General features: G+C 40.5%; 1 protein-coding gene across 1 annotated transcript in view; it reads right to left on the bottom strand.

Annotated features, from left to right (window-relative positions):
• Nucleotides 1-14,875, bottom strand: part of LOC126259918 (trypsin-1-like) — a 61,342-nt gene that overhangs the window by 38,163 nt on the left and 8,304 nt on the right. Inside the window, exons 2-3 of the mRNA XM_049957009.1 lie at nt 10,961-11,034; nt 3,046-3,134 (exon numbers count right to left, since the gene is read on the bottom strand). Of these exons, the coding sequence (XP_049812966.1) occupies nt 3,046-3,134; nt 10,961-11,034 (163 nt within the window). The remainder of the gene's footprint in view (nt 1-3,045; nt 3,135-10,960; nt 11,035-14,875) is intronic.

Below are 14,875 nucleotides of genomic sequence, written 5' to 3' on the forward strand. Positions count from 1 at the left end.
AAAATTCCGTACTGACATCGTTTTACAAAATACTCTAAGAAGTAGCGTACTCGAGAGAAGTCTCACATTTAAGTAGAAATAATTACATAGCTTATAACAGTTCGGAATCCAAAATGGTTGCTCGGCAGATGATCCTATTTACTCCTTCACTCATCAGATATTAGAAGCCTTAAATAATAAAATATCACCAGCTGTTATTTTTTGGTGACGTCTTCAAGGCGTTTTATTGTGCAGACCATTATACTTTTAGGAAAAATTTGTAATTCGTAACTTTACACACAGCTGGTTTGAGTCATACTTAACCAACAAAATGCTGAAATTGGTGTTGAATAATTCCGAAAATCTTGGGAACGTAGAAAATTTTAGTGACTGGGGGAAAACACGAAGGGAATCCCATAGGCTTCAATTTCTGGACCACTCCCATTCCTTATATATGTGAATCAGCTTCCACTTAACATTCAACAAACAGAATTGGTACTTTTTGCAGACGATACTATTGTTCTAATAAATTCCATTAGACAGACAGGGACAAAAGAGATTGTTATTGATGTGTCTGAAATAATTACTAAGTGGTTCTCTGAAAATGAATTCTCCAATAATTTCGAAAAAGCACACTGTATTAAGTACTCTACAACAAACGGAGCCATACCGAAAGTTGATGCAGCACATGAACAGGAGTTAGTAAATGGTGTAGAATGTTTCAAATTTGTATTGTTGATACCTTGAACAGGAAGAAGCATATTACTGAGCTCCTCAACCCATCAAATACAGCTGCTATTGTCCTTCCTATAACTGCTAGGCTTGGAAACAAACGAATCAACCTCCAGACATATTCTGCATATTTATACTCAATAATGTCTTATGGAACAATTTTCTGGGCTAACTCATCAGTTGGAAAAAAAATTATTGATTGTACAAATGCGGGCCGTAAGAATAATAGCTGTTCACCCGCAGTAGTCACGTAGGTAACTCTTCAAGGAGTAGGCATTTTAGATGTACCGTCACAGTACATACATATGCTAGTTAAATTCGGCATACGTAATTCATCCATTTGAGAAGAACAGTGCTGTCCTTACCTACAACCGTAGAGATAAAAGTGACCTTTATTTCCCATTGCTAATACTGTCAGTGGCTCATAAGAGAGTTCAATATATGGCAACAAAATTTTTTGATCATTTGCCCATTTACATAATATAATCGACAAATGTCAAGACACATTTTAAATTTAGCTTAAAATCATTTCTCTTGAACAACTATTTCTACTCCGTGGAAGAATTTGTATTTAAAAACTGGTAGTCTGTATATAAAGAAATTTAATAACTTTTTTAAGTGTATTTGAATGAGTAGGACTAAAAAATGGCATGTTCATTAAGATTAACATTAATCATGTGCACATTTGTCGAATACCCTCGTTTTCCGGGTTATTTTGGTAAAAGTATCATTCAGATGATCTGTAGACATGTAACGAGCTAACTAATTGTCATGTTCATTTTCAATTGACCTCTACGAGAAACGTAAATATTTGAAATGAAACATCTGATTGGCATTAGAGATACTGAGGATAAAGGATGATAGGACAGAGGTAAATAATGAACTATCAAGTTAATCTCATCTGTAGTTAATGGTAGGTGTTACCAGCTCTTGCACATCCCTCAACTTTCGAAAAATTAGTAATCACGTTATGAAGTGCAGGATGTAATGAACTGTACACAGCCGTCCGTGATCCATACATGCATACTAAGGAGGAGGATACATATTTATCAGAACTGAGCAGCAGCCAGAACATCTCAGTTCATTTGCCTGCGGTGCAACAGTATGTAAGAGGACATGTAAGAGAGTATGTGTCGTTAAATTCTATATTGATGCTTTATTATACTCTTAACGTTTTTAAGCTAAGTATGTATTCATAGCCATAGGAAATACAGCCATCAGCGGTGACAGCGAGACAATGTCTGAGGCTCAACTTGTAATCAGAGTAGCACATTCAGGACACGCTGCTTAGGAAATGAAAGAATGACTGTCAGTCTTACAGTGTCACAAGTTCGGTACTCATTTGTCTTGTATACCCGTCAAAAATTGATATGGATGCGCGTTCTGTGGAGAGCGTAAACACTGTAAATATATCGACTCGTGCAGGTGGCGCTCCCTCTTCTCGCTAGGACCGAAACATGCACATGAAATGGTTGGATCCAGCCCCATTCAGTACCCTAGCACCACGGCCGTCAGAGTAGATCGCTGCCGTCTATGAAGTGTAGTAGTTTGCAACATGACTGTCTGCCATTATCGACTATGCTTATGTTCTTAAATTTCGCTTTAGATGTTATTGTACCGTTTATGACAGTTCACAGTGTATCTGCAGAGATAAAAGAACGTGCTTGTGGACGACAGGCTGGAACACGGGTCAGTGGTACATGTTTACTCTTGGTCAAAGTGAACTAATAGAATCCATTTCGAAAGAGTTCAATGTTCCATCTGGCCATTGGGATGTAAGTTGTTTGTTGTTTCCTTCGACAGATAAAGGCGAATTCTGGAATGAATCGTTTGAGAAAGCCTTTGTCGCTTTTCTGCCTTATTTCTAGATCATCCAAGCTCTAATTCAATCTGTCGCAAACGGAACGTTAAACTCGTGTTTTGAAGAAGTGAGATTCAGTAACGTCCGGCCATCCGTCAGGCATATCAAGATGGTTCCTGAAATAGACAATGGATGTTTTTACCCTCATAGCTATTCTTCTAATATATTACTCCAAGTGAAATGATTGGACAAAATATTAGCTTTCTATCCTTGCTTCTTGTCGTATGTAATTCTCACATGATTGAAATATTGCACTACTCAAAAATCGATCAAATGTGAAGCTACAGGCATAAACACAGTGAAACTTACTCGTAACCTAATAATCACTTCTCAGTTGTATTTAAAACATGTAAACAAACAGTTTCAAAACTTTGTTTCGAATTACAGCAATGTTTTATTCAATACAGCTACGTAAAAATAATCACATGTGCATAATTTCTTTTATGCTGGTGATGTATTCTAGTTTTACTCACCCATCCACACAGTGGCCAGCAGTCATGACCCAGTATTCGTTGATGATTGTAGCGCTGCATTCTGGTACACCGTAACGAACATATTGAGCCTGGAACAAATAAAACAGGAGTTTAGTGAAGCTATGAGAATCAGTATCAGATCTACTACCATGTCCTAGCTAAAATTGCTAAGCAGATAGGTTAAACTTGCTCAAGAAGACCACTTCTTATGAGAATTCTTCCTTGTACGTTGCCCTGCAAGAGCCATTAATAACCTGTCTGATATCAAGGAAACCACCCTCGATTGACTCAAAAAGTATCACTTCTTTCAATGTGGCTTAAAACGGTGACAAAGTTGGAACGAACCATTGAACAATGGTCACGTGCTCCAAGATGCAATAGATAAGACTGAGGCATTCAGAGTACGTTGCCAAATCTGGTCTAAGTCGAACCGCAATAGGACGGCCAAGGGAGAAATGATTGCACCATAAAGGAACGGAGTTTCCCTCCATTTGCTGACTGCGACTGTGGGGCGGAGATGTCTTAAGTAGATCACATTGTTATGAAGTGACCATTTCGAGTGTTTGACGGTAGCTGGGTGGGCTCTATGTCGACTCCAAGTGCTCGAGATTGGTTATCAAATTCGGACATTTCCATGTGATTGTAGATACTTTTGTGTGGTTTTAAAACCACACGATAGATATGGAACTCAGGGCAGAACGGGATAGCGGGACACACCGGGATCATACTGCTTTATAAACTGAAGGGTGCTGCAGCCTATTGTAGTGATATACAACTACGTCTACGAGTTGATGGAAAGGTGTGACAGCCATTTTGACGGTCTGGAGTGCAGCTACTGAGAGAAGGGTTATCGTTCATATTGCCAGTTGTATTTCTATAACTTTTGGTGAATCTCGACGCAACTCGCTTAAATAAAATGTAACCTTAAAGTATGTACCATTCGGTAGTTAAATAATACGGTTAAATGCATCAGTTATTATGCTCCATAACAGCTGTTTACCTGAAATATGGTCCTGCGGCAGAACAGGAGGGTGCAGAATAAAATAGTGTTCCGTCCTGCCCAGCCTGTTTTGATGCGAGTAGATTTCGAACTACGTATCTCTTTTCTTTTCTTGTTTTTCCAGATGGTGTAGACTTACATTAAAAATACTGATAAACAGAAATGACAGATTAAATCAATGAAAATGAGAGTTTCAGCCTTTTCATCTTCTGAAATGGGAGTTTTAAAGGCGCTTAAGGAGTTTAACATACTCAAATCAACGATGGAAAGATACGTTCGGAAAGGTAAGACTAGTGCCAACTACAGACTTCACGAATCAGGTGGAAAATTTAAAAATGTGTTCAGTGCAGAACAGGAAGACAAGCTGCTAGCACACCTGTAGTCAATGGGGAGCAGATTCATTAGTCCAACAGTGAACGTTCTCATTGGCAGATGATTGGCCTATCATCTAGAAGAAAGAAATAATTTACCACACAGATTTGTCAACGAAACTTCTCTAGTTGGGCAGGACTGGATAGTAGGATCTATTACTAGGGGTCCTACATCGCTAAACGTAAGCTACAAAATAAATATTAAATAAAGTAACAATAACAGTAACTTGCTATTAAACATTAAAATATTGTGCATTTTTAAAATGAATTTACAATATTTTATTATTGTTAATGATTTTTTTAAGATTCCATATTGCTTAGTCGAAACAGGTCATTAAACAAATTCATATCTTAGTATTAAAATGATATTCCTAATATTTCACCAGTTATTCAACAATTTCACAAAAACTTTCGTTACTCCATTCTGTTCCATGGGTGTGACATATCGGGAAATATGCAAACATTTCTTTGAAAAAATGTAAAAAGTTCACAAGATGCTGTTTTATGTGCTTTTCAAGTAAGATGCGTTAGGTTAGAGTACAAGGTGATTTTTATACCTTTAAGAAGTGTTTGCTTGTGCTCCTTTATTTAATAAAAATTGTTAAACATTAAGTATCCCGTTCTGCTCCTTCGTATTGCAGTCGTTGAAATGTATGCCATACCCTACACTCCATTGCTGATTTTAAATTGTGCACTTGACACATACAGCTGTTTATCACTATTTTAAATCCTTGACAACATTTACACTTATCTCTATGGCCGCATGATTAACGTGACAGATCATCGTACATGTCAGTTTCTAGTGAATCATTACCAAATTCGAAGAGGAAGTAACAGCATCGGCAGGAGAGGTAGACGTGAATCATTTTGTAATCTTTGTCAGGTGGTATTAGACTTCGATATTAGCAATGCAACTCTCGGAAATTAGGGACACACCTTCGAAAATTATCGTATGAATCAGGTCGTCATATATAATAAACAAAACTTTGTTGTAATGAGTGAAAGCGCCATTAGTTCTTCAGAAATGAGCGTAGAATCGAGATTTAAACTTTCAGAAATGTATTGATATCGATCCTGTACTCTCACAAAGGGAGTGTGGCTGAACGCGGTGACGCACAGCTTACGGCGCTGTGCATGCATTCAGCAGGACAAGGGTTCGAATCGTCGTTTGGTCAAACAGATTTACGTTTTCGATGGTTTTCCAACATCAGGTGACTACCGATGCAAGTGATAAGTAATAAAGGTCTAATTATCGAAAGAATAAAATGAAGTTAATAATTATTCTTTGATACGTATCTGCGGTCCTGGTATGCACTAAAATCCCCACGCTACAGGACGGTAGCATGGCGTTAGAGAAGAAAAAAGGGCACATCTCACTAATAAAGTGCGCTACAGTGTGGTAATTGGTTTCCTGCATTTGAAGGGGAACAACGGTGCATCGACCCATGCTGAGCTGATATAAGAGTGTGGCAGTAATGCATCATCATATGACACGGTGGTTAACTTGTGCAGACCATCCCAGTGTTGTCAGGCAAATGTGAACAACGAAGAACGAAACGGCAGGCCGTCCCTCCATAGAGAACATGGAGTCGCGAGAGAAGTGGAGGCCATTAAGCCCTTAGATCAATGTATCACAATCGAGGTGATAGTTGAGAAAGTGAAAATCAGTCAAGGGTCATTTTCAACCACTTTTACGGCATTCTAAAGACAATAAAGGTCGCCACACACTACTTTCCGCAACTACTGATCTACAACGACGTCTTCATCTACGTACATATTCCGTTAACCATCGTGAAGTCCATAACAAAGGTTACTTCCCACTTTACAAACTACAAGGGGCGTTCAACAAGTAATGCAACATATTCTTTTCTGAAGGCAGGTTGGTTTTATTCAGATTCTAATACATCGTATTATTCCTCACCCTTTTGGCTACAAAACCCTATTTTTCAACATAATTTCCGTTCAAAGTAGTGGCCTTACGCCATCTTACTGGGAGGGGGTGTATGTCCACATAGTTCTGCTCTTCTGCTAGACGTTGGAGCCAACGTCTTGGTGCATCAATAACCTCTAAATCATCAACGTACTGCTCGCCGCATAGTTCAACCTTCATTGGGCCAAATAGATGGTAGTCGGAAAGTGCGAAATCCGGGCCGCAGGGTGGGCGAAGAAAAGCAGTCCAATGAAGTTCTGTGAGGTCTTCTCGGGTGCTCAGACTTGTGTGAGGCCTTGCCTTGTCATGGAGAAGGTGAAGGTCGGTTTATTTTTGTGGCGACGAAGATGCTGAAGTCGTTTCTTCAGTTTCCTGAGGACAGCACAATACACTTTCCAGCTGATCGTTGTTCCATGATGGAGGACAGCAGACGGTGGTATGACTATACCGGCTAAGGGTAAGGGTTTTGAACTTCGAGGAGTGTAATGTGGCGACTCTCCACGGAGTGCTGTTTTGTTTCCGTTCCGAAGTGGTGAACCCATCGCCTGTGACAACATTAGACAAAAAATTATCACGATCCACCTCGAAACGTGCAAGCAATTCCACGTAGATATTCCTTTTTTGCTCTTTATGGTCCTCTGCTTGACGGCCAGGAACCCAGCGGGTGTACGCCTTCGATTACCCCAAATTGTGGAAGAGTGTATCTCCAGAACCAACAGAGACGTCCATTTGTGCAAGGAGGTGTTTCATCGTGATCCGTCGATTACCTGGAATGAAACGGTTCACACGTTCCAGCATTTGAGGAGTCCCAGCTGCATGCAGCCTGCTGGCACGCGGGAGATCGGACAGACTTTGGCGAACTTGTCGGGATGGTGACAGGCGCCTCACCTAACGATTCACCGAGCTTTTGTTCACTGACAGATTTCCGTAGACAGTCTGAAAGCATCTATGAAGATCAGCTCTCGGCTTGGAACGCACCTCCGTTTCAGACGCCGCTTTGACGGCGCTGCCACCTATCGGCGCTTCATTAAACTACATGCTGAAGCGGGACTTTCCGACGATGTCGTACAGCGAATTGCGCGTTGTTTCAATTGCAACTGGCCAAGAGCAAGAAATGTTACAGTATTTATTGAATGCTGTCGAATTAGCTCTTTTTTCCTTTCCAACCGTATACGGAGTACGCGAATGTTTGCTGAAATGCCTCTGTGTGCGCTGTAATTATACTAATCTTGTCCTCACGATACCTACAGAGCAAAAATAGAAGCTGTAGCATAAACATAGATTCACGGTTTAATGGTGGTTCTTTGCACTTTGCAACTAGATTTTAATGTGGTAGTTTGCGACTGTCTTCATGCGTATGTCAGTTCAGTCTCTTCTGGACCGTCATGACACTCTCCCATGCGTCAAACAAATCGGGGATCACTCCTGCTGCCATTTTCACATCCACCCAAAACGCCGGCTAATCGAAGCGGCAGCAGAAACGTTGCAGCTGCGTGACATCAGTGCAGATGCCGTCGTTAACCGCCTTAGTGCTGCGTGCGTCACTGTGACCCGAGACAAAGGAAAAAAGCAAGGAGTAAAAACATGTTTATTCATCACTGCCTAAAAGCGTGAAAGCGCAATAATCTCCGGACAAGTTGATAATGTGATTTCTGTTTCTTTTTTTTTAGTACGAAGATGAGGATTGACACGGTATGATGCTAACAGATAATGCATTCAAGTGACGAACTATCACAGGAGAAAACTCTGTAAATCTACTAACAAGGTAGTAACGGTTGGCTGTAAACACGAAGGCCGTCATATGGGATGGATTTGCTCCACGATAACGCCCCACTTCATTCTGTAGAGGATACGATGTCATAGTATACTTGTTTGGGATATCAAATTTCGCCCATTCCCGTATTGTCCTTGTCGTGACTGACATTTCGCAATTTTTCACAACACAACTTTTATTGATGTAAGTTTACAAGGTTGATGACTGAACATACAAACGATAGGTAACAATAAAGAAAAATGTCTCCTAATTGAGGCAAACAGAAGTTCACTTCTTACTTTCCACAAAGGTTGGTGGTAACACGCTCACACACTAGTAACCGTCCAATTCCGAGACGAAGACGTAATCTTCGACGGTTGCAGTACTCGAGGCCGGCATCCTGAGTGAACTGAACTTCAGGCCTGGTTCTAGCCCTTAAATAGCTGTCTCCAGCCAATCAGATTTCGGTGTAGTGATACTTCCTGCAGGCTGTGGCTCGAGCTCCCCCTGCAGGAAGTAGTGCTCGGAATGTTTGTTTCCATTAACTAGTGAGTAAGTAGCCGGTGTTTACCATGATTGTTTTGGGTACGCCTTTGGGCATAGACAACCTCATCCTCTGTGGTGTTACATGGGTTGCCGGCCCTCAGAGGCTACCTTGGCTACGGTATGACAGTCCTGACGTGCCACAATTTCAAAATGACGACAGGTGACTTTTCTGTAGTAAAACGTTTACTGAGGAGCGGAAATGCATCCATCGACCACCAAGATTTCCACCAAGTCATCGTTCATCGAGGAAAATTTGTCCTATTGAACGGCGAATATGTAGAGGGGGACTCACGCTTTTTACCTCGCATAATCCTGGAACACAGCAAGACATTGAAGCCAATCGATAACAGCAAAACAGGAACTGGATGGAAATGAAATGTGAGTCGACCGAAAATTGATTAATTGACTTAATGACTAAACTACGAGGTCATCAGTCACTCCTGCCTCGAGCAGGCAAGTCGACAAAATCACACAACGGCCTAATACGTGAAACCCAAGGAAAGGAATCACCAAGGTCTATCGAAGGGCAAGAAATCCTAGAAAAAGGAGCAAAGTAGAAGAAACCACTGAAGAGAAATGTTAAGCAGCAAACTGAAGTTTATAATGAATAAGCACTGACGGAAGTACATGCGGATACAAAGGGCGTTCAATATGTAAATCAAAACATTTTTTTCATGACGAGTTTCGTTAAGAAATGCAGAATTTATTGTGGGACATCGTGGAATATTTTCGCTTCGGCCTCTATAGTTTCATGAAATTTTGATAGGTAGCGGTGCTATGAGTAGCCTTCAAATTGGTGTCTGTGACGGAGGTGTGTTCTAAGTAGACTGCTGTCATTGAGTTTCTTTTGGCGCAAAACCAGAGCATCGCAGATATTCATAGGCACTTGCAGACTGTGTGCGGAGACCTGACAGTGAAGAAGAGTACTGTGAAATTAACAGCAACAGAAACCCTCGGTTGCGAAAAGGAGTCTTTTGAGCCAGGTTTCGGCACTGCTGTGAATGCCTTTTTCAGAAATAGAATTCTCAAATAGGCATGTCACGTATTAAACTAAAAATCAAACGATTAAATAGTTTAATACGTGACATGCCAATTTGAGAGTTTTATTTCTGAAGAAGTTCCATATGTTTGGTGCAATGAAGGATGCACTCTGTTGGAAGCCGTACGTGAATGATGGGGAAGTTATTGAAGCAGCAACGCGTTGGCTCCGACATCAATCAGGAGTGGTACCATGCGGGCGTACAGGCCCTCATAGCAAGGTGGCGTAAGTCTGTCGCACTGGATGGAAATTGTGTTGAAAAATAGGGTTTTGCAGCCAAAAGAGCTAGAAATCGTATGGTGTATTGGAATCCTGAATAAAACAGACCTGCTTTCAGGACAAAATGTGTTGCATTACTTATTGAATGCCACTCCTATAGGTTCATAGATTTACTTTTCTTTCGCCATTGTCCCACGTTGGGGCAGGATCTGCGTGATTATTAACGGGTCTGGCATGGTTAGTTTAATGGGTGACTATATGTCCTTCCTGTCGTCACCCTTGTACTCCGCGGGATGAAATATATGTACCCAAACTGTTTGCATGTAGTGTAATTCGTGGGTATGTGAGCAAATGTTTTCGAAATGTTTGCTATTCGCGTAACTGAAGCAGGGCATAGGTACCAGCCAGGTAATCACCTTTTGGGGGTTGCGAGTAACCCCTCAAAAACCGCATCCAATCTGATCAGCTCAGTGACGCTCGTGGTTAGTCCGCCAGGCGGATTCTATCCAGGGCCGGTGCACCTCCCTGTCTCGGAAACGGTGGTCTGACACTCAGGATAAGCGCAATTCAATAATTACACCAGGTAATGTGAGAAATATTATGAAGAATCGGGAGTTAGTGTTTATGGAGATGGTGTGTCAGAGCGTAGTAAATGCACGGACCCGTGATTACACAATTTATAGAGAGAGTAAATACAGTTTGAACGATCGTAGTAATGACTGATTATAGCACGTTCGCCTCTAGTACCAACTGTCAAATGTGGGTTATTATTATAGTGCTGACGTTCAATTTCTATCTCATGGGCTATGTAATTATGATAGCTGCAGTCACTCCTGCAGTGTCGTCGTTTGAGAGGATGATACTCTGCTGACTGACTAGTCTTCTAACCTTGCCCTGTGATTTTGATTGTCACTAATGTCACGTGAGCAGACCATCACGTTTAAATTAGCCACTTGCAGGATGCTCTCTCAGTAGCTTTGTAAGTACAGCCATTTGGGATTTGCATTTGAACGCTAAAATGAAGGCAATAAATAGCCCATTAACGCTGACATTTTACCATGAAAGGAAATTCATTATCTCCAGCCTCTGTGCCGTTCACAACTCTTGAGACAGTGTGTCCTGGAGGTGCACCTGCAACAGAAGAAACATATATGGAGAATCATATACGTAACATAATTCTTGCATTATTAATATAATATTCCGGGGATAGTTACATGTTATAAAACGGGATCTGAGACTCTACGTCTACGTACACACTCTGCAAGCAACCGTATGGTGCATCGTGGAAGGCACCTTGTACTACTACTCTAGCTGCTGTCACCTCGAGATCATTTCATCGTCCTACAGCATTCTCAGTTAGTACTAATTCAACTGTTAGTAAATATCGCGTAAAGAATGCTAGACACCTGTATGTTTAGTCTAGAATATGATGAAGAATTTTACAAAAGAACAGTCTAGCCAGTAGCTACCAAAAATGAGAAAAACTAACTTTGCAAGCAAGTTTGAAGAAAAATATTTCTCCAACTTTGTAGATCGGTGAGATACATATTTTATCGTGAAAAGGTGAAAGCATTCCGAGGTAAAAAATAAAATACCGTAAGAGGATTGAAATTATTCTGCTTGTGGAACGAAAAATATCGTCACTTATGAATTTGCATTGTGTTGGAACTTGTAGAAACTTCCAACGAGAAAGATGTTAAGAAAACTACGAAGTTACTTTGGGTAACATCTGAGAAATCATTACTCTATCCTGTGACGTATGAACACACTTTATTTACGATAGGTTCCGTGGGTAATAGCGCGCGAGAACTTGTATCCCGCCGTCAGGATGTAACAACCGAGAATATTCTCTGCCTCCCGAATTCTTTTATTTTCAGCTATTACCGATTGTTCGTCATTGCGTCCATCGCCAAAATCACCCAGATACGTTATAAAAAAGTAACTGTAAGCAGTTTGAGGCCATTACTTCCGTTCAAGTCAAGCAATAATATTTTTGCGTGTGATTATCAGAAACCGTAGGTTTACTGAAGTATACAAGACTACTACTCTCAGCAGGCAGTAAGAATATTTACCCAAAACGTTTATCCTTGCTGCTGCAATGTCCATGGATTCCATTAAAAATCTTTGCATATATTACACTTTCTAACTCAGAAAACACACGAGCGGACAAGGCAAAGAATGGAGGTTTCTGAGACAAAAGAATTAATTTTTTTCACGGAGATCACTCTGCTATTTCCCAGCCACAGGATGCTATCCTCTGTCGCAGGATCGAAGTACAGTTTGAAAGGGGGCTGTCCTGTTTGCCACGACGATGTTCAGGAAGTTTTGCTCATAAAGGAGAATGAAGTTGCGAATTTGATAATGTACTCAGTCTCTGTAGTATCGATATAACCATATTCTTAGTAAGCCTGTGTTTGCGACAACGATGTTGGTCAGAGAACAGCTGCAGTGTGTGTTGGACAGTCTGGGAAAGTATGGAAGCTGGCATGCCATGTAGCGGAGACAGCAATATTTAAAATGAATTTCGTAATAATAGTTTTGAGGTAAGGTATTCAGCAAATGAGGTTATGTTAATGGAAGTATGATAAATGTCAGCTTTTAAGATAATCCAGTTTTTTTTAATATTTGTAACTGTGTAGCTTCTTATTGTTAGAACATTGTGGATGATTGAAGTTTGGTGTAGAAATTCTGTAACGTAGCATATGGCGTTGTCATTTAGTTGAAACAAGTGTCAAGGAAAGCAGTTACACACAGGAGAGTTATTTAGAAATTTTTGCTAACTTGTCTAGGTGTGAGAACTTTGTGAAAAGGTGTACTGTTCTCATAGCTTCATGAAGCATAGTTTAACTTGGAGTCCTTATTCTCATTTATAAGTCGTTAAGATTAGTTCCCATTTTCGTTTTTAGTTTCATGATTCTGTTTGCGCACTCGCATTGCACTTCGCGGGTTGTGTAATGAGAAGCATTTTATGAAAATTGGTAAGATACCGTCTCGCATTGCACTTGGGAACTACGGTAAATAAAATTTAATTGTTTGATGGTCACCTCATTGTTTCTAATGGCAACGAGTTACAGAGCAGAGGAGCTTTCGGTGCGCAGACGTAGACCAATAAATTTATCATCAAAGTTCAGGTCCACTGTAGGGCACAGTGACTGTCGGAGTGTATTTGTGAAAAAAGTATCATATTATTCAGATGCTTAATACAGTAGAAGATTTCAGGAACGTGCAACCTTGTGAATTTTTAAGGAGCTTTATCAGAAAGTCAGAGGGATTAAATTTTACGTTCATTTGCTACGCAATAACGCTAACAGTCGTGATACAGTGATTGTTTGCAGGACTAAAGATAGAGATTAGCAATAATCAGGGCCAACATTTTAATCTGAGTCATTTTTTGCAGGTAGATGGCACATACAAATTACATTAAAAATGGATTTCTTTCTCACAGAGGAATTGTTTGATATATCGGCTAGTCAGGATTTCGCATCATGTAGCATGAGTTGACATATTTCCTCCTAAAATTAAATTTTCACATAGGTCTTCTGCCCTGCACCGAGATTTACGTATTTGAATTCTCAAAATAAATTTCACGCGTTCCTCAGATACCAGTTTGATACTTATGAACACGCATCTTAAAAATATGTAAGAAATCTTCACCTGCTGACCCGATCAGGATGCATAATTACATGTTAGTCTGCTGATTTTTTTAGTCGGATAAAGTTTTATTTTGCAACTATACATACTAAAATTTCAATTATATGCTTTGACTTAGCAGTTACTTCCAAGATATGTGAGACAACTGATGTAATTATACACTGTGTGCCTTTACAACAACACAGTTCACCTTGCATATTTATTACCAGGCAAACTTTAGTTAAGTTTTCTGAAGAACAATTAAAGTTTTGGTGAGAAGGAATAGAACTACTGTGTATTCTGTGCATCTTTGAACACCAATGTTACGGAAAGTACTTTATTCTCAATTGTGAACTAGTAAAATACTACAGAGTGTAATGCAAGTGATATTCTTTCTTTTTATGCATTTTTAGTGTTATATTGTGCTTAGAATAAGTGACAGATACTCTACAGACCTGTAATACTATAATACATTATTGCAACAGTCTTATACTTCCCGATGAAAATAACAATTGTTGTTTTGTAACTGGGCCACTGTTGTATAATATTATATTATAATTATTTTATTATAGTGTATTACAAGATATGTATTTTGGATGCCGTCATATGGATGGGAAAGAGCTAGGCTTAAGAGGCTACTGCGAAACGTGGAGGAAGGGCAGGAAGAAGCCGAAAAAGTGGAGCGTCACCAACTACAAGAACCGCTACCTGTTGATGGGTGCGAGGAGTCTGACGGTGAAACTGCAGAGAGTGAACACGACACTGACTCACATGAGGATGCCAGCGACGGTGGCATCGACTGCCATATCAAATGTGACGACTTCTATGTCGGAACGGATGGGGCCACCAAGTGATGAAGAATCTCCCAGGCCCACAGAAGGTTAGGACCAGATGTTGGAACACCACAAAGAAGCTCCTGGACCGACGAGAAACGCAAGGAGGGCGAAGACTTTCAATTACACCAGTTATTCTGCGGATCATCGTCGACTGTACCAAAAAGAAAATAGCGATGCGTATCGAAAACTAGATAGCCTGTGTGGGGAGACGGGCAAACCTGAGGTCATGGTTCTCCTACTGCTTCTCGATGTAATTGGGGGATTCAAAGCTGGACGAAAGGAGCTTGAAAGCTTCTGAACCACCGATGGAAATGGTGTTGACATCTTCCCCCTGACGATGACGGTGACTCGAGTCAGATTCCTCCTGTGATGTCTCAGGTTTCACGATCAGACTCGGAGGGAACAGTATAAGCTCTGTCCAATGCGTGAAGTCTTCTACCAATTCAAGAGGAACTATCAGGACAGTTACATCCTCACTAGCAACATTACGATCGATGAGAAACTGG

Source organism: Schistocerca nitens, chromosome 5 (genome assembly GCF_023898315.1).
Source record: "Schistocerca nitens isolate TAMUIC-IGC-003100 chromosome 5, iqSchNite1.1, whole genome shotgun sequence".
NCBI lineage: Eukaryota > Metazoa > Arthropoda > Insecta > Orthoptera > Acrididae > Schistocerca > Schistocerca nitens.